The 22,027-nt window shown below is 29.3% G+C and overlaps 1 protein-coding gene across 1 annotated transcript in view; it reads left to right on the forward strand.

Moving 5' to 3' along the window:
• The window catches only part of LOC113548797 (transcriptional repressor scratch 2), a 46,972-nt gene that overhangs the window by 18,713 nt on the left and 6,232 nt on the right, over positions 1-22,027 (forward strand). The window contains exons 3-4 of the mRNA XM_026949867.1: positions 15,015-15,117; positions 18,864-19,309. Coding sequence (XP_026805668.1) covers positions 15,015-15,117; positions 18,864-19,309 — 549 coding nt within the window. The remainder of the gene's footprint in view (positions 1-15,014; positions 15,118-18,863; positions 19,310-22,027) is intronic.

Consider the following 22,027-nt stretch of genomic DNA (forward strand, 5'->3'; position numbering starts at 1 on the left):
TCAATAACGAAACCTACGTATGCGTCACTGCTAAAATGCATTACTGCATAAAACGCAACGTATGCGTTTCTCTCGTTCGATTTATAATTTTTGATCTTGATTTACACGTCTGAAACAAGAGCGATATAAAAAAAATCTAATGACGAAATCATAAAATACATTATGGGCAAAGTACTTTAATATACAAGTATCTACAGTATTATCTACTAGCTAATTCTACACGAAGCTGTCAATGGAAAATTAAATGCTCGTATATGTTTACCTATTTTTAAACTCAAAAAATTAAATCTAAAGATGTTTAACACAGTAATTCAGGTTGTTTTTTTCTGTAAATAAAGTACAGATTCAAAATTATATCCAACTATAATAACTGTTTTTCCTTTTTTAACCAACCGTAACTTTATACAAACAAAATGTAATTGTTATACGTATTCCAAAAAATCCCTTAATGAGCTTTTCGTTAATACAAATAGGCTTTAACATGCACATGCTCTGTGTGTTAAATTTCAAAATTATAAGTGCAATAGACTCGTCTGTAGATTTTTTACGCAAATACAAACATTGCTTTTTATTGATATTGAATATCACAGAAACAATAAACTCCATACGTCAACTGAGCGATTGTTTGTATCTTGTATACATAAAATCAATATAATAATATTGACATTATTTAAATTATATTACTATATGAATCTAAATTACGATAATAACTATTATATCCATATACGCTGTTGTTTGCACAACAGATTTTTCAATACATCTAAGTTCGATACTATACATGGCCGTGCAAATAATATTTTCGCACACAACGGATTAAGGTTTACTCTTGACGATATATTATCATGATGGAGAGAGGATGTAAAAAATTACGAATAACATTTGACAGCACCGTAAAAGTATAAGCAATAACAATATGCATTATACCAATTCAACTTTGTTGTTTGCGGTGTCTTTGGAGGTTAACGGTGAGATATAAAACGTATATAAAATATTTTTAATAAAGATTTCTCTTGCGGGATGGCGACCACGGCGAAGCGTCCCGCTGACAGCCGAGACAGTTATCGAATAACAAATTTTCCGAAAGAATAAAAATCGTTAATCATACAGGCTGTATTGTCGTAAATAAAACGATGTATATTATTATTATTATTATTATACACAATATAGGTAACTCAAAATTTTAAATTATTCCATAGACGTAATAAAAAATAAACGATTTTCTACGTGAAATATGTAGAGTGGGCGTGGCGTAATACTCAAAATTATGTTTAATATAATTTATCTTCTTACGAAATGTTAATTATGTAATGTAGTTGTACCAAATACTTTTTATGCAATAATGGTATTCTAGTATTATGATTAAAATATATATATATACTGCGATTTGGGTACGAGTACCTATTTTATCAATTTATTCGACGGAACTACATTAATATTTGAATAAAAATAACCTTAAAGTTGTATTATGTTCATTTTATTTTATCAATATTTTGTCAAACCTCACAAATATGAAAATATTTGAATACTATTGTACGTTTGTTATACGGACGGCTGATTTTTTCTTATTTTTTTTTTTTGTTTTTTGTAGAAAAAAAGAAAAAACAAATGTTGTATATTTTAATATTATAATATATGGAGCACACGAAACAAACAAAAAACATAGAATAATATATTTTACAACCAAAAACACTAAAAAATATCCGCTACAATATAATAATATGGTTGAAAATAATATTTTGTTTTGGCACGCTGTCAATATTTTCAACAATCGATTCCCAGTATTGGAGTAGCGCACAAATAAATATAAAAATCGCCAAAATAACAATTTGGTGGATAAAGTTCGAGTGCTAAACCGATATACAAATTTTATAGACGTGACGATATTAATAACGATGATCGCAACTATAATAATTACTACAAAATACGAATTGCATCTACAGTTTTGCCCAACGCACAACGTTAAAATCGTATGAACGTTGCCAGTTAACACATTAAATATAATGATTTGAACGATATTACCGTCGTGACTTACTGTTGTTATTAAATATAATGTGTCGATAAATCGACAATCCACACCAATATCGACAATTATTATTATTATTATTATTATTGCCTCGAAATTATACTGATGCCAGTGTATATTAAAGGTTATTGTGCCTTTTTTTGTATTTAAAATGTACAGATAACAAGGTTTTTACCTTTTATGTACCAAGTAAAAAGTGTAGCAGCACTAAAAACAATAATATCTATAACGTAAATGCATGATTGGAATTATGCGATATATTCATTGGTACTCACACCAACAATTTACTAGGAAGAGGGAAGGCTGTCAAAAGAAAATATACAAACGATTATGATTAATATATATATGTATACAATTCAACGCAATTTGATTAGTAGGTACTGTAAAAATCAAATATAGACAAATTTATTTTTCAGTGTCTGTAGCCGAATTAAAACTAAATTTACATTTATAAAGTATATTATATTATTAAACATGCCAATATTTTTGGTCCAATTCGAATGTTGTGTCGTCACGGAAAGGTAGTAACACACGGTTACATATTGTTAATGTTATTATTATTATTATAGTGTTGTTGTTGTGAATATGCTACCGATAGCGAATAATGTCATATTAAATTATAATATATTATCATATAATATTATACAATATCCGACGAACCCGCGTAAAGTGTGTTCTAAATTCGATACTCGCAAATCGCAGGCGTCAATAAAACCCATTTGCTCGTGTAATTATAATATTTCGTTTGTTATAACAATAATATACACATTTTACATTCGTTTTGTGGCTTGTTTATGATACTTTCGGTGAACATATTCATTAACGGTGTCCGTTTGTGCATCGACTTCTGACAAAAATATTATCATTAATGTTTACGTTAGGTTGATACTGACACAAAATCGCATTTGACTTTACGATATTATAATAATGATATTAAAACTCCGATGTATTGTCGGTTCTCGTTAAACGTAATTTTCCGGTAGGAGCTGATAATTTGGAGACCTTGTGGTTACCACCTGTTACTGGCGCAACTGTAGATTGTATGTGTTCTAAAAAAGTCATTATTTGATATTCTCGAGTTGTTTTAATAACGTACGGCGTATTGGAAGACCACCGGAAACTGCAAAAAAAATTTCCAATAATATTTTACGGTACGGACGTTTTATATAAAATATTTTCCTTTTTCGTAATATTGTTATTTATTATAGAATTTTGCTCAAAAGTTTTTTTATTTTGTTTTCGGTGCTATCGGGTGTATGTGAGAAAATGGTCATTGAGAAATGTAGTGGACCGTTGCAGCACGGCAACAGAACCAAAACCCGGTATGCGGTATCCGATGTTCGGGTCTGCGTCGTAACAATGATCGTATTATGATAGTGCGAATAATAATATACCCGTTTAATGCCGTGGACCGATTGTCCTGTGGTCAGGAAACAAATTACACACGTTATTGTAATATAATATAAAAACCACCCGTTATCGTCATACACAATAATTATTATGATAAACGCACGCCTAACGCAGATAGAGGATACAATAATAAACGAGAGAGAATAACTGGCAGAGATGGGGTGAGAAAGATATGGTGTGGGAGAGAGACCTGCTGCAACACAGGCGTCTCGCACAAACGACACACAATGGTTTGAAAAAATAAAAGCCGAAACTCGTTTTTCGCACCTCCTCGCAAAATTTACATTGTATTACTCAGCCACTCTGACCCCGCCGATCCTATTTCGCTTGTAATTTATATATGGCAGTGTCGGTTATCTGCTGCAACACTGTGTAGGTCGAGCGCGCGCTCACACATACACTGGTGCGTGAGTTTTGAAAACACAATAATATTCTAAATTTAATATAAATAACGCGCGAGTTGGCTTTCAAAATGCAAAGGGAGCGCGTGTGTAAATTCAACTCGTATAACAATAATGTCGTGTATTGTATTGTTGCTGTTGTTGCTGTTGTTATTATCGTCGGAGTCGTATTCAACGCCGGTGGCGTGTATATACACACGATTAAATTGTCGTCGTCGACCCGGGACGGACAAAAGGCTTTCGGTGCTTTCGGGAGGATAGGTTTTCCTCGTATACTTGTGTTTACTATTCTTTTTTATACATTTTAGCGCCGGCAGTAAACGGCGAAATAATTTTTTTTTTTTTTTGAAAACGCTCTCCGCCGCCGTCGAGTGTCTGCTTTAAATTATAATCCATTATATGTATATTTATATAATTATATTATAATATCCGATACGATTTATTATAACACAAATATACAATTGCGACGAGTTTGGACCGCATTTTAACGTTTTAACAACGGTATTCACTACCCAAGCTAACGTTTTATTATAATTTATAATATACGCGACGGTATTTACGGGGTGAATAATCGCAGAATGGCCACCGCTGCGAATTTCGCTTATTTTTATTACCAAGATCGGGAAATACGGTCTAACTAAAACCGCTTGAGGAAACCGACATAGTTCAATTGATATGAATTATTTATTTTTTAAAATTATAATTAAATTAATAATAATAATAATAATAATAAAAATTAAAAAACGTTTTATTTCTGTAGCATTTTTTAGCTTGTTTGACTCTACTACGAACAAAAATAATTCAATTAACCGATAAAATACCTATACTCACTTTCGAGGGCGTTTATTGAAACCCGTCAAATATAATCGAATATTCTCAGAAAAAATTCACACGTGCCTTGATTTGGTAGGCGATTTGTATTCACCACCAGACTCTGTACTCAGTTTTAGTAAATCAAACGGATCTAGATAAAAATTCCGTTATTTACGTATAAATGTATCTTAGGTAGGTACCTACCATAATATTTTTCATTTTAAAATTCAAGTTCACTCATTTTGTTTAACCATGTACAGTACCTTGTCATTGTATGCTTAAACGTATCAAAAACAATATTACGTGAATTATTTGCGTCTCACAGACATAGCGTTAACATAATGATTGTTTAAAACAATAAATAAATACCTAGTAAAAGTTTAGTTTCAAACGAAAATTATACTTTTAACACGTAAGTTTTCATTTTGTCTTATTTTTTTTTGCGTCGTATAGAGTCTATAGACTCTATAGACTCTATAATAATATTTGTATAAAATACTGTAACCATTTAAATTACTCCAAATTAAAGTAAATATATAATATAAAAACACATATGAAATAATTAACAATAACATGATTTTTATATAATAGATATTTACACATCTTGTCAATTTGTTCTCGAACAAATCATCCTTTATGTTTTCATTATAAAAAAATATTTCATGTAGCAGTGGTGATTTTATTAATAAAAGGCACTATTATAATTGTGTACTAAGAATTATGTCAGCGATAATATAGTACTTAAAAAATTATGAATTTATAACTATTTATCTCGTATCGTCTTTTTGCAGTAATCGCCGTTTTTAATTTTGATAGTTCGATGTAGAAGCGTTTTCCGTGTAAGATAATATTTCTATAAACGATGACCCAGCGCATCCTGGTGTTATTATTGTATAAGTTTATATCGTCAAATTGCTATTATAAATGTTCGACGTCTAGACGGGCAGACGAAATGCGATCGGTTTGGTAAAATTTTGAGAGTTATTTAAAGAGGGGGAGAGGGGTACTTTGGATGAGTGTCTGTAAAAATTTTATTTTGGTATCAATAAATCTGATTTTACGAGTGTCTCGCACTTAAATCTTTTGGGAGTACACGGCAAATATTTGGAGTATATTTTGCGTGAAAATAATAAATCACTGAGAAATATAGTACACAGTGTTTCCGTCGAATGTCATATTTTTTTTTTAATTGAAATATTTTATATTATAAATTGTATTTTGAAAATGTATTGCTTGTTTATTGGAAATGATTCATATGACTGATTATTTTACAGTTTGTGATGTTTTTGTACGATTTATATGAACTAGAAATAAAATAACTAATGCTATATTTCAAAAATTAGACGTAGTCCTAGTAGATTTAATGTATTAGAAATCGAATTATATGTTTTAATTCAGTAATATTCAGATAACTTTTTTCAATTTAACGTAATTTCCAGTCAAAATTAAACTTTAATTATATGCTTTTAAAATTAATCATATATTATAGATATTATTATTATTTATAATATAAACATCATGATTTCACCAATCTCCAAATAGTATTAATAAAAATAGCGTGTTTAATTTATTATTTAATATTTTTATCAGATTTTTATTCATATGTACTTGACGTGGTATTATTACACTTAACTACGCTGAAAACTTACGTAATGGATACTTCAGAAAGTCGTTGTACTATATACGTGTGATTTAAGTAAACTCGATTAAAAAATTTTAATAATAAAACGCACACCGACATTAAATAAAGAGATCCTTGACTCGCGCTGAATTACCTTCGGCTTTAATAATAATAATAATAATAATAACAATCATGAAACAGCCGAGGGAAAACTTTTTTAAATCTCTGCAGTAGAATATTCTTATTTTTTTTAGAATGGTGCTTTATAAAAAGTAAAATATATAATATCTCTAAATTTAGTGTTCAAATATAGTAATAGTAAATTATATGAAGTAAAATAAAAACATCATGGACATTACAAATTTGATAATGTTTTGCGTACATTTTTGTAGAAAAATAAATTATAGACACTTGTATGTATCATTGATAGTTTATTTTTTTTCATATTATATTTTTAATGAACCTTAGTTGAGGGTTCTATTTAAGATGAGTGTTTAGAAGAAGAAATATACGTCTTATAACCTGGTTGAAATATTCTGATAAAATTTAAGTGACATCAAATACACGTACCTATTTAACGAGTAGCCGGAGTAGCTCTCAAGGGGACATTATTTTATACTACTCGCTGTACTGAAATCTTTTAGGAAGTTTTCGAACTTTTATTTTAAAGTAATAATATTATGTCCGTTTGTTACGGACATGTAAACGCGATAGAACCGTAGTTCGTGGTAAGATAGGTATACGACTAGATCCGGTTGATCAACTAATGTGTTGGACGAAAAAAACTTTTATGACTACTTTTAGCGAATGATCGTTATATATAATATAATCAAACATTGGATTTTTAATCGAAAAAAAGATGAAAAACGTGAAATTAAAATGCCAAAACATGAACACTTTCATTGTTTGTATAGGTATACTAGGTAATGATTATAGAACAACAACATTTTTCAATGTAGGTATGTTAAATATTATGCGTGCATTACTATTTATTTTTGATCATAATATTTGTGAATGTTCATTATAGTATAAAGTATACTGGTTTCAATTTAATTTTCAACATTGTATTTAAATTAACTGGCATGGATACTTTTACGTTTATCCCTACACAGCTAATTCAACCTTTTCCACCTTTTCCACCTTTTATAAATTTTACCATAATAATAACAGTGTACCGATCTAATATAATTAATATAATCGATATAATATTATTATATTTGGCACATTTTTGGTATCCTTATTATATTGTTCTTTATTGAATGATAAGTGCAATAACATCGATACAATAATTTAAACAATATTTATATATAATACAATGTTTAAATGGTATGCAATAGCTGTAATTGAAAAAGAAAAAGTGAATTCTGATGACGTACAATTTTAAATATGCGTTTCCGTGGAAAAACTACAAAACTTTCGGTAATTTAGTGCAAAATAGAACTTTGGTTGAATTAATCTACTTCACTTGATACGGATTTATAACTTGTTTCCGTAGGATTTGGAACACGCAGTAAAAAGTTGCGATTTACACGATAATCCGGTCTTTAGCCATAATACCGTTATTCGGTAGATACGCACGTGGACGCATGCCACGTGATGCACGATGTTATGTACATTTATTTTTTGTCTGTCTTGTGAATTATTTCTAAGACGATTATCTTTTTCTTCTGTCGATGTTCACCACAGGATGTGCATACTGGCTTACTTGAGTTTATTAAATTACTATCTGTTTTCAATCTCAGTGGCTCACCAGTGCGATTCGGTGGACGCGTAAAAATATATAAAAATATATAATAATAGCCATGACGAAACACAAGTTATTGTAATAAATATGCGCAAAACACTATGGCTGCGAGAGCGGTAGGCGATAGTGTATAACATCACGTTTAGTACACAATAATAATGATAATAATAATAGGTGTTATAGACTTGCATACGATATTATATTCGTTGGTTGGTGCCCTCGGTATACGCAAAATCAACGTTGTTTTCTGACAACGAGCAAACAATATATTTAACCTCCACACAGCCCTTATCATCGGTTTGGCGGCCATTTATTTGACTTTAAACAGTCGACAATGATAACACTATACAGTGTATATAGGATATTTCGGGTTCAATCGAGGTGAACCTTTGCGGTCTTGGCATCGTCATTATAACACAGAATGGTTCACCTTCATTTTTTTTTTCTTTAGCAAATTTTTATTTTTTTTTTTTAAATTGTTTTGGAATTTTTTTAGCGAATTTTTATAATTTTTTATATCACTTAAGAAATTTTCTGCAGTATTACAATATTTTTCAAATCCGTACTACCAATTTTTACTTTAAAGTATTAAATAGATGATTTTTTTTGTTTTAATTTTGATTCATCTAAATCGAAATTCAATTGAATAATTTTTAAGCTACAAGTAAAAAATATACAAAATGTCACATTTGATCAAATATGATAGTCCTTAAGAATATGAACCAGGTGTTAAAATGGATATAGTATTATTTATTACACTAGGATATTTTCCCAAAATATTATAAAGCGTCTTTAGGGTAATATCGATTATTCAAGATTTCCAATCATTATAGCACCGTATCTTTCATACCTACCTATTATCATGGACCTATTATTATCGTTTTTGCACAAAATAAAATAACTCGATGACCGTTCGACTAAATTTCGATTTATATACGTCAAGATTTTCAAAAAAATCTTCTGATTAAGGATTTATAGAGAAAAATGGGAGATTTTTTTTTTCGACAATAAAGAGTTTTCATTACCTTAGAAGAGTATAAAAAACTGAATAATTGTAAATATAGTCTTTAAATAAAAGTTCAAAAATCATAATTAAATATGCTTGCTGAATACTATTGTTTCCACGAAAAATTGCAATAAATCTGTTTCTCTAAAGCTCAAATTTCTTGATAGCGTACCGTATATAATAAACCTATTGTATCAATAGGGTTTTCCAATCTTGAATTTCACTTTGAATATTTTTATCGTGTAAAAATACAAAACGATCAATCATCAGTTATTAAAATATTTTTTCAATAATATATTATCTAGCTTAATATATTATAATGACAACAATATCCATATGACTTGTTGGTTAAGATCTTTTTCAAACTCAAATGTCATTATATTATACTTTTTTTTAGTTTTTTTTTACGACATGGATTTGATTTTGATACTACGTACTTTAGTTTTATTTATATAAATATTTTAATTCAGATGCCCTCCATATTTTTATATTAGCAGTGGCAAAGTACTTTATGCACTTTTAAATAATAATAATAATAATTTAATATAAACAAACCACGTATTGCGTTTTTTCTCTACCCCTCCGAACGTACACAGCTCTTACTCTATTCTCCAAATATACAACTACGCTCCCTCTCATACCTCCATCGCCACCAGACACGGTAACCCCTAAACCTCCACAACCGTAAACTTTTTAACACGGTTCGTTTAAGTCGACGGCGGCACCACTCAATCAAGACCACTTTTATTCGCGTACGCTCCGTCGCGGTAACGAGCCCGCTTGTCGAGCTAGATTTCCATTCTCTCTCTTTCCGTTTCTACCTACTGCTCTCTTTCGCCATCCTACTCACCAGTGCCGTGTCAATCGGTTTTCGCTTGAACAGACTACACTATAAATGTACACATATATCAATATATGTATACATATATAATGTATATATATATATATATATATTCGATTCATCGTGTTTAGAGGTCGTTGTTGTAGTCATATAGCGAGTGCAACGTGTTAAAACGAAAATCATGTACATGAGTGGCGGGAAAAAGTAGCATATCCAATATCGACAATCCACCTCCATGATATAGCTAGTGGTTTTTCTCAAACTATTGTACTCACGAGATGTTTTAACCGCAGCTTATCAGACAGTAGTGGAAAATTCGAATGACCCTGAGAGACGTATTTATGGGTAGGGGTGGTCACTGCACCAGGTGAATATTTTTTAAAATTTAACATTTTGATACACATTTCTAGATGAAATTCTTGCATTGATGATATTATTATTAATCTATTCATTTCACATAAATATTAATAATAATTTTGAAAGAAGAATATTAAGTTTGTATTAAATAATATTTTGTTTAAATGGTAATTTAAATGAAATAAAAACGCAAGTAATAAAATAATATTTTGATTCAATTTTTAAGATGTGAATAAAACTAAAATAATATTGTTTATGCCAAATACTAAAACAATATGAATAATAAAATGTATAATTAGTATATTTAATATATTGTTTCATAAAAAATAGGTTATAATAACAATATAGATAAATAATTTACTTTAATAATTATAAATACATAGATATATTATACAGTAGTATGAAAATACTGTATTTTATACATTATATTATTTACATGTAGGATTTAATTTGATTTGAGTTTCAAAAAATAATACTAATATTAACATAATTGCGATTACGTCAAATTTATATCAGATTTCAGTTATAATATAACTTAAGGGTTTAGTTGTGTATACATAACGGGTGTGGACTTTTGAAACCACGTCTCTTGGTTCTTATTAATTATGTAAAACCAAGGACTTGTTTGTTTATTATAACATATTTTATACTAAAGTATAGATATACATTTTTATGTATCCTCACACATTAGAAATGTCCGTGTATGTTGCTACATAATTTTTTAAGCCAGATTTGCTTACCTAGATATATTTTATATCGTTATACAATTTATATCATCAACACAAGATCTATAATTTCACTATCTAGCTCTGATTGATTTAATTATTATTATTATAAATTATTTTATATACATATATTATATCGTTGTAAGTACCAAATGTTGAATATAAGATATTTTCTGAAATTAAATAACTGTTAAAAAGTATTTATTTTTCTTGTTGTTTCCATTGAATTTATTTTAATATGAGATTGTGTATCGTATCATAAGACATGTGTATCATGTATAACATAAAAACGATATAATGTACGTTTTAACAATTTAAATTTAGTGAGAGGGAGGGCTAGGTTAGAGGAGTCACCATAAAAATAAACATCCAGTAATCAAAGACTTGACAATTTGTATTTGCATCAGTTTTATATTGCGAAACTATATTTCAAACGAAAAGAATAGAATAAATTATATAATTTTAGATTTGAGCATGAGTACATAATTTGGTGGGTATGCAAATTTGGATTTATGTCAATAATAAAATTATATAAAACGACGTTATACTAATAATATATAAATATTGTACTCGCTTAGTTATATTTTATTATTTTGACTGATAGTATTGATACATATATTGGAGACTTGTGTATAAACTATCTTATTAGAAATGTATGTTTTCAATACAATTCTGATGTACTACTTGTATAATATGTTATGATAACACAATACTGTATATTATATTATATAATATGTCACCCGTCGGCCGTCACCCAACGTTACGTTTATGTATTATACATATTAATTATTATTAATATGTATAATATCATGTAATAATGCCCGGCGTCGTGAATAGGCAATATAGGTACATAGCCGTTGTGGGTCAGTTCTTTTTTTATGAAATAATATTATTTTAGTATTATTATAGTGTATAATAATTTATTATGGTCAAAGTTGATCGATAATTAATAACGTAAAAATTATTTCTTCTTTATATTAGTCAATAGTATGATCCAATCTTAAATTGTATTTTAAATGTTTACTTAAAATAGTTAAAATCGTTAATATAGTATTATTATACCCATAGAAAATCATCTGTCACTCAGCAGTCGTTTCCAAAGATTTCTTTACGAAAAGTGATGATGACGACGATGATCATCATCATCTCAAACACGGCTAAACGAAACGAACACGGTTTTGAACATCTATAAATAACATTTCGTTTAGACTTTAGATCATGTAACAGCTCCGCTGTGGTGTGTCGAAATACGGCTTTTGCTTGTGACAAACGAGTCGGTTACAGTAGTGGCATTTTAATTTTGACGCAGAAAACGCACCCCTCTCACCATCTGTGCGGATGTGATGTTCTTCGCCGTTTAACCTCTCAACGATATTTTAAAGTTTCACATTTGTCTTGGGTTGTGGCGTGGCAGTGTTGGCTCGACGAAATTGGTTTTCCCCCAACACCCAATCGTTTGTTCGGCGTTTAGTTGCGTGCATGCGTGTATGTAATGGTTGGCAAGGAGAGAGGATAGATTTAGTTTTCTTGTCGGGTACGACATCACGCACGTGGAAATATATGAACGAAACGCGTTCTCGGAAATCTCGTTAAAATCGTAACGTAATTTTACTTCTAAAAGCTTCGGATATTAAATCGTAATACGCTGCGACAACAGGTGGACACTGATCTTAATGATTTTAGCGCTGGTCACGTTAATATATCGTTATAAAACCCATCTGGGTGACCTAGACAAATTTGACACGGGGTGTTCCATAACAATGACCGAATGTACGTTATTATATGTACTATTATTATCATAACAAAACAATATATAGTATAAACAGATTGTAAAAATTACTTCATCGCACAGACTTTATACTAATGTAGATTTTTAGTAGATGTTTAATAATAATTTATTTATTTCGGCAGTGGTAGATTCGCAGTTATTTAATTATTAACACCATATAATAATAATAATAATAATAATAATAACTTCGTAATTGTAATACTGCTGATCATATCGCAGTGTGTTTTATGAGTTGCACAAATAACATTTTATTAATATTATAATATAAAACCGAAACCGTGTACCTGTCGGTCTCAACGCCTCTGCCAAAATCAACCTTAACGCGAGGTCGCCGTCGCTACAGGTTGTCACTGAATCAACACGCGAATTCGTCACGTCCGTAAGTCCGTTTGGCAGCGTTGGCGGTAACAGTGGTGGTGATGGTGGAGTTTGAGGTAGATTCCAGTGCCATTCCCTCGTTCGAAAGAATGATGCAATACATACATACATACACACATTTTGTATACAGCGTGTTCGAATAACAAATCAGAAGTAGTATAATTAGAAAACAAATTTGAAAATAACTTATTTAATCGTAACACGTGTTTTTTTAAAAACAAATTCCTTTTTTTTTTAACGAAGATTAAAATTTGCACCGTAAATTAACTGCGTTAAAATCTCGTTTTTTGTATTATTAAAAACACTAAAAAATCAGTATTTCATTCTTGGTGATCAATTTTTGGAAGTAGTTTACAATTTCAGAGATCTTGGGATCATATTTTAGCTTAACCTAATCTTCTGTTTTCTCTTATAATGAGCATGATTGTTCAGAAATAAATCATGGTTTTAATACTAGAAATACAAATAAGTCCAAGGATGAGCGTTTTCTCAAAACATTGTATTACTCTTTTATTGGCCAACACTTAAAATGTTTTTAATTATATAATATGGAACCCTTTCGCAAATAGGTGTTTTATTGAGTCGGTCAAGCATGTTCAACGATGCTTTATACACTATATTTACTAAAAAATATAAAAAAAAAATTCTGGTAAAATTAACATTTCTTTATTTAACCAACCATTAAATAATATTATAAATTTGGAACTTTCTGCTTCTAGGCATAAACTAAAAGACATTTATTTCATGTCTAAACATTTAAATTAAATAATAACTTGTCCTGAATTACTGAAACTAATACATTTTCCTGTCCCTCGACACCGGGTTCGTTCTTGTCCTACTTCATTTTCAGTAAAAAAAAAATCCTACCGTACTTCATATATCCATAGATTGTATCTCCCGAGAATATAAAAATTAACGTTGATATATTTGATAAAAAATGTCTATTACCTTTATAAAATATTTTCACATTTCTCCATGCCCAATTATTATCTATATTTCACATTGAAATTTCATTTTTAGTTGTAATATTTAACTAAAGCTTCTTTAAATTGTACTTACTGCTTATTTAGTATAATAAATATGTATTATTATGTATGATAATAAGTACAAGAACTTCTACTTATTAGTCATTACTCATTTGCATATTATTGTATATTATATACTTAAATAATACGTACTATACTGCACTTAAACCCATACGGGACGTTTAATAAATAAATAAATACATGTAGTTGTATGGATATTATGTCTAGCATCTCATTAACATTCAAAAAATAAAATTGTTATAAAAATATATTTATACATCTGTTGTTATCTTTGGGGGGTTTATCGTTTAAAATAACACGCTATTATACAACCATACAATAATAATGGTCTTGGCATAGTCTATAGCCATATGTCACGAGACGTGCCATGAAAGTTTTCATTTTCGAAGAAAATAAACTAAAACACTTGGGAAATATTAGATGAAGTTTTCAAATACGAAAAAAATATAATTTAGGATTATTACTTTAGCCGTGGTAAAGTCAGAAAGTCGTCGTCGTAGCGTTTGGAGCAACAGCTTTTGCCTATGGATATACTTCAGTATATTATAATATTATATAAGGTAATTTACATTGTATTATACGCGGTAGTGGATGTTTATTTTTATTTACTTTGAGCGTCATTATTATTTATTAAGTTCTCATTCCCTCAAAGGCACAAATAAAGCTGCTCCACAAAATATACCCAACGATGAACTTGTAGTTAGGGGATAGGGTGGACTGGCCGTAACCGTAATACCATAAACTTGTTCTTCTCCGTTTCAATTAATGTGCGTGCATTCCACGTACACATTTTAATTTACATATTTGCATTGTTTCCGCTTTCGTGTACGTAGTAATTTTTTTCATATTTTCGTTTGCAGATTATTTGAAGTATTGTTATGAGCTGGATCAAAAACAAAACTTGTTTAAGGAGCGAAGCAAAGAAGAAACGGAAGCTGCTCACGACTTGCTAGAACTCTCCAGGTGAGAACCTCCTCTTTTAATATTTGTGAATAAAAAAAAAAAAAAAAAAATTAGGGTTACAGCTTGGAGTATTGAAATATAAAAATGAAAATAGTAACTACTAGTTTCAGGCGTTGTCCGTCATTGGATTACTTTTAAAATCAACAATTATTAAGTTATAACATATTATAAAACATTATAATAAAGATATGCGAATAATTAATAAATAATTAGATGTACAAATCAAAATAAACGAAAAATTTAAATAACCAATAATATATTGTTAGGGATATAAACAGAATATGTTTTATTGAACATTTTATTATAATCAAATAATTACAATAATACAATATTAGTTTTTCTATTTAAAAATTAATTTACGTAAGTATTAATTAAAATATTATTTATTACTAAATAGTAAATACATTATATAATCATAAATTGTAAATACAGCATAATAATTAATTTCATTGAGTATCTACTTTATAAAATTATATTATAAAAACCTGATATGACTTATAAAATGTAATTTAATTCAGTAACTATCGAAGTTAACAATTTGAAATAATCATATTCTTCCAATATTTTACCGGATTAAAAAAAAAAAAAACCTCAATACCTATTTCATTTACGATTGATCTATATAAGTATTATACTATCTATAGTAACGGATAAAGTTTTATTAGAGCTTAAGAGCAAAGCTGATCGTTGGTAATTGGTACTCTGTACGGTTTTTTTCCATTGCTGTAAATCGTAATATTGAAAATAATATATTATATCTCCTGCACAAAATACGCTATTTATATGTGTACATCAAAACTATGATGTCGATTACACTATTGACTTTTTTATGTATTTTTTTCCACTGACTTTATCTTAGAACAATTATATTGGACAGTAAATTTAATAAATAATAATGTATATACCTATAACACGCGCATTAGAAATATATGATCGACAACCGTTAAACCGCAATCGTTAGGTTATCGTGAAAATGTGCGGTGTTTAATTATAATAATATTATAATATTATTATTGTTATTGCTTTGGGGACGCAATACCCGCATGTTATACTCGTTTATAAAGTTTTCCCGTCAAAAAAAAAAACACTGACACGCCCACAAGGAATATCCGGCGAACGATAATTTATTGATACGTTTCAAGTCAATACGATTTTTTAATAAAATAAAATAATATAAAAATAAAATAAATATAATAATAATATTTTAAATATAACCTTTAAAAAAAAACGCATAGAATTTATTTCTAAAGACTAGTAACTTCTGAATTAAAACAATTCTTTGAAATTATTATTATTATTGTAGTAGCGAGAATTTTACGAGGCGCGACGAGAGGCTTCTTTGAAATCGAAATAACTCAGTTAAAAAGTTTCGTTTCGACACGAATTTCACCATACCCACAAAAATTTGGGACAATAATACTCTTTACTCCAGTCGGTTTCATATTCTTTCGTGTTAAACTTACTCCCCATTGTGGTAACTTTAAAACTTTTGCAAAGACAGATGTGGTTTTTGTTTTTTTTTTTTGTTTTTTTTTTAATCGTCCCCAAGCGATAATGGAATAAAAATAGTGTCCGTTGTTGAAAGAAAACTAACCGTAAAAGTATTAAAATAAAGAAAGAATACATGTATTAGGTAAATTGCGTATGCCGTAGATGTAAGAACGTCTGTGTGGGAGTTGCGTACAATAACAACCTCATAATTTTTTTTTCTTCTTTAGTCCATGAATTGTATTATTTTACAGTGAGTCTCTGGTCAAAAATCAATGATTTCTCTTTCATATTTTATACGTGATGGTATACCTATGTAATATAATAACAGAAATATTTTATGATTAAATATGTCATTAACTATTTTGTTCATAAAATATAATATAAATATAATTATATATTATTATGGAACGGATTTGAACGTAATAATAATGTCCAAAACATTGCTTTTCAAGCACAGAGAAATTATAAAATGTAACTTTTTTATTAAATTTTTTGCATTCTTAAGATTTTAGAACTTTTTAGAGAATTTTTTTTAAAAATGTTATTAAATTAATTTTAAAATTATAATAATTATATTATTATTTATTTTGCCCTGTCGTCTTCTATTTTTTTATTTGTTATATTTTTACTGATCTGATAAATATGACACCGTCGCCACTATTATAATACGTTTTTTAGACGAAATTATTGTTGACTTGTATACACTTGGGTATATAATATAAACACACATGTAGTTATACGAATTATTAATAAGAATAAGAATATTTTGAATATTAAAAATAATTTTTAGAACATTTTTAAAAATAATTCTATTGTAAGTACATTAAATGATATGTGTTAAAGTATTTTTATTGTTTTTTAGAGAATTTAAATCCGTTTCCTATTTATTATTAACAATATAAAATTATGATAGTTAAATTTAAAAATAAATGATAATTATAAAAGTTATAACATAGGTACATATTATATAGTTACAATCTAACAATTAATATTGTTATCTATGCTAGGTCACTAGATATTATAGTCTTAATAATTTACTATTTATAATTCAATGTATGCTTTAAAACTAATATCTTATATAAAATTAGACGTGTATTTAGATATATGTAAATAAAAACATTTAAAAATATCATATATTTTTAAATTCGTTAATTCGCTATTTTAATGCGTTATAATGATTAAAAATAATAAAAACTAAAAGAATTTGGTAAGTTTATATACGCACAGACTGACTTTCGTGTTAGTAATAATGTATAATTTGTTTTATACAATATCATAATAATATAAACGTTGTAATGTTCCATGGGGAAAAAAGTCTGTGATGCTTCTTGGAAAAATTGTCGGCGAAAATAATATATACCATTATGAAACGGCTGGAATTGCGTTTTGAATAAACTAAGGGGATTTATTTCAGTAGATATAAAGATATCAAAAATACGGTGTAACAAATTTCCTTGAACTCGAAAACGACTGGAAAAATACAAATAAAATTAAGTCTTAATCTTGAATATCGGACGCAAAATTATATAGTACAATAATAATAAAATAACCGTTCGTGTAATCCGAATAATCTAGATTTTTTTAATTTTAATACGGATACGAGATCATTGAGTAGATACAATTTCTTGCTGAATCTATAGTGCTAGGTGAGATTTTGGGTTGTTTTTTTTGTGATTAACACAACTCAAAAGTGATAATTTATAAGATTTAGCGTATAGTATTATAGGGCGTTTCACAAACAATGAATCAAATTTGATTGTTTATTACATTTTTGTAAATGCATATACATTTTCAAATCATTTAATTCTTATTGGAAACATTTCTTCCGTAATAAACAAAAAATGTATTCGACCGATGATATAATATCATTTTGCAAAATACTAAAGTTTGTCATCCAGACAAACGTATTAATTTGAAGTTCTTTTAAAAAATATAATACTTATAAAAATATATCACTTCCGAAATTTGTATACCAACCTTCTTCTACGTAGGAATCCATAAATATTTCTGTACCAAAATGAACCGTAAACATAATTTTACGATGATGTCCTCCAAAGTATTATAAACAAATCTTTCTTAAACATATTTTTGCTTAACGACTACTATTTCATACTACGATGTAAAATTATTTCAAAATTTAATATTTCAATATTTTATCACTACAACACTGCGGCCACTTATACCTACGCTGCTTTGCTTATGTGTTTACACAAATAAAATCGTTAAACGTTTTGGTTGTTTGCTTATTCGCACAGGTCGTTGCCGCCACTGCCGCCTCCGAGTACTGTGACCATCGCCGCACCTACACCACCCGAGACACCTCTAGGCTCGGGTGTAGGTGATGGATGCCCAGCGTCTCCGCAATTCGTGTACGTTTCCGCCGCTGTATCGGCCGCGCCGCTTACACCGCCCGCTTCAGAGTATTCGTCGGATGCTGAAAACATACCAGCGGACGCGGGAAGTGGGACTTCGAACGCCTCGGCCGTCGTGGTGGCCACGGCCACGGCTACCACTACCGTCTACAGCCTGATCGATTACGTAATCGAGAGGAGCGACGGCGGTGCGTACGATCCGTTACTGTCCAGAGACTTGAACGTCAAGACCGGCAAGACAACGACCGCGGAACACCGTCGGTCGACCTCCACCACTACCACCACCACAACTACCCAGGTCGTAGTCGGATGCAACTCCGGCAACAAAGGTCAGTGTATAATAATATTGTCGAAATCAAAACTCTCGAATGGACTTAGGATTTAGGTATTATAGTAATAGCACGACTTTATGTAGGAATATATTATTAATTGCAACCGAATTAACCCGAACTCGTAACCGTTCCGGAAAAAAAATCAAACAACCAATTATTATTAAGGGACGATCATATTTATTAAATAAGTTAGACGAAAATATTCTCAACACGCTGAGTGAGCTAGACCATTTTGATGATCTATAAAAATATTTCTCGTGGTATATAAGTATTTACACCTATCTGATTACTCTTATAATTATTATAATTATTTTGGTTTTAACCTAACTGTTAAACACTGGTATTAATCCGTATTAACCCGGATAATAACAGTTATAAACACCTAAACGTTTGTTCATATTATGTATTCTGGTGTTTAAACACCTGAACCGTTTCCGGGCCTAAAGCCCTGACTTTATGATTATTTTATAATACTTTAATTTGACTTTAATATAAATAAAACCTACAAAAACAGACACGCCCTATTTGTATGCCATCAATTACGTCATATACTCATATCTATAATTTAAATATTCCATTAATTCATGTGCAAATCAAAAGTTAATTCCAAATAATTAATATTATAATTTGACGCGGAACGTTAACACTGAAATAAAATATTGTGTTCTTGATTATGTATTATGCATACAATGTTAGAATACTAATTTTTATTATTATTGTATTTTATTTAGTATAGGTATGGGTAAGATCTTCCGAATTTATGTTTCAAATCAATTATATTGATTTATCCGAATTTATTGCGTGTGGCCAATAAAGATTAAAAATCGTAACAACCCAATCATATGTTTGGTTTTTTCCTGTGCGTCTGATTTACAATAATATTAGCGTAATATCACAGGCTTTTACTTTTTATTTGATGTATGCAATATTTTGATGAAATCGTTTGATACGAATATTATTTTTATACATTCAGAAATACAATTACGCTAGCTAATTGATAAAAAGAATTCAATAAAAACCATAATGAGTACAATATAATATGCAAATAAACAAATATAATGATTTGAATTCGTTGAATACCTATATAATTTTATTTAAAACGTGACTTAAATATATTTATATTTTATCTTAGTACAATTTATTAACGGTCTTATTTTAAATTGAACATTTACAATAATTTATACCATTGTTATTTATAGATCGACTTCATATTTTTCAAAATTGAGAAAAAGCAAATTTGTAGGAAAAGTTGTGTCGTATATTCGTACTCAGCCAATTTGTTGCCAGTTTCCACATAGAAAAAAAAATATATTGTTCTATGACTGTGATGAGTGATATACGTTAAAAGCAATTTTGAACTAATTAACGTAAATCCCTTGTATAATCGAGTTAAAACTACTGACTTTCAGTTTTAAAATAATTATATTAAAAATGTATATTATTATTTTATTTCGGCGTATTTCGAAAAATTATAGCATCACGTAAATTATTCAAAAATGTTGTCTACCGAACTACATAGAGTTCAAACCGCTCAATGTCAGCCAAAAAAAATAAAAAAACTAGCAAAAAGAAGTTTCCTAGTTTGGTTTCAATGCTCCATGGAAATTCACGGACTTAACTAAAAATCGCGTTTTCTCAATATTTCATCATCGTCTTAGTTATAATAATAATAACAATTTATTGTATACTCGCACACCGCGTAATAAAGATGATTAATATAATAATGATATTCGCGTGAAATGTGACGTTATACATTATTTCGTACAATACTTGTTGAACTGCCGACTCGAACACATCACATTTGTATTAGGTATTATTACCGCGCACAGTATATAACACTCGTAACCCGTATTTATAGGCGTGTGTGCGTTGTTTCAGTTATTTCATTATTAATCAAAGCATTCGAAATTCGTCAGCGCCGTGCATGAATAATTCGCGTTCTTCGCCGGCAGCACCCGAGTGCGTTATAATATTATATGTATATATATATATATATATATATATCATATAATATACGATAGCTCGTGTTATATGCTCGCGATATAATTAATTGAACCGCCCGCTACCGTTGCCGCGTTTCATGTATATTAAATTGACCTGTCTCGGCAAAATTTCAATAATTCAGCGCACCGGTGTGAGCTGGCGGCCCCTTCGTACCGTTGCTTATAGAGTTGTACTCATATTATTATTATAATATTATATACGTATAACGTCAACAAATACGATATATTATATGAAGGAAAAAACCGTTCTTTAACAGTGCTTTGGTGCGATTCGCGTCCATGCAGAATATACCGTGAAGAAATAATAATGATATCTGAAACGATATTCGATTGTAATATTTTATTAATTTATTAATTTAATAATATACGAACGGTGACTGACGAGGAATCGGACGGCGTTAAACGTCGGAATGTCGCAGTGAATTTTTTTAATTAATTCCGCGGTGCGAGCGGAAACGCAAGAATGCCAATTTGATTTCAGAGAATATCGCATAAATTACAATAGAAAGAGGATCGGTTTGAAAAAAATGAAAAGCAAAATTCAGGGATGAATTATTTTACATTTTTATTTTAAAAATATTTTCGTGGATCGAAATTTATTACTTGTACATGCCTGGGACCTATAATACCTACTTAATATAAGACGATACTCCTAGAACTTTGTTAACGTATATTGTATTTTCTAAAGGTGAAAAATCCAATCATGAAAACT

Source organism: Rhopalosiphum maidis, chromosome 1 (assembly GCF_003676215.2).
Source record: "Rhopalosiphum maidis isolate BTI-1 chromosome 1, ASM367621v3, whole genome shotgun sequence".
Lineage (NCBI taxonomy): Eukaryota > Metazoa > Arthropoda > Insecta > Hemiptera > Aphididae > Rhopalosiphum > Rhopalosiphum maidis.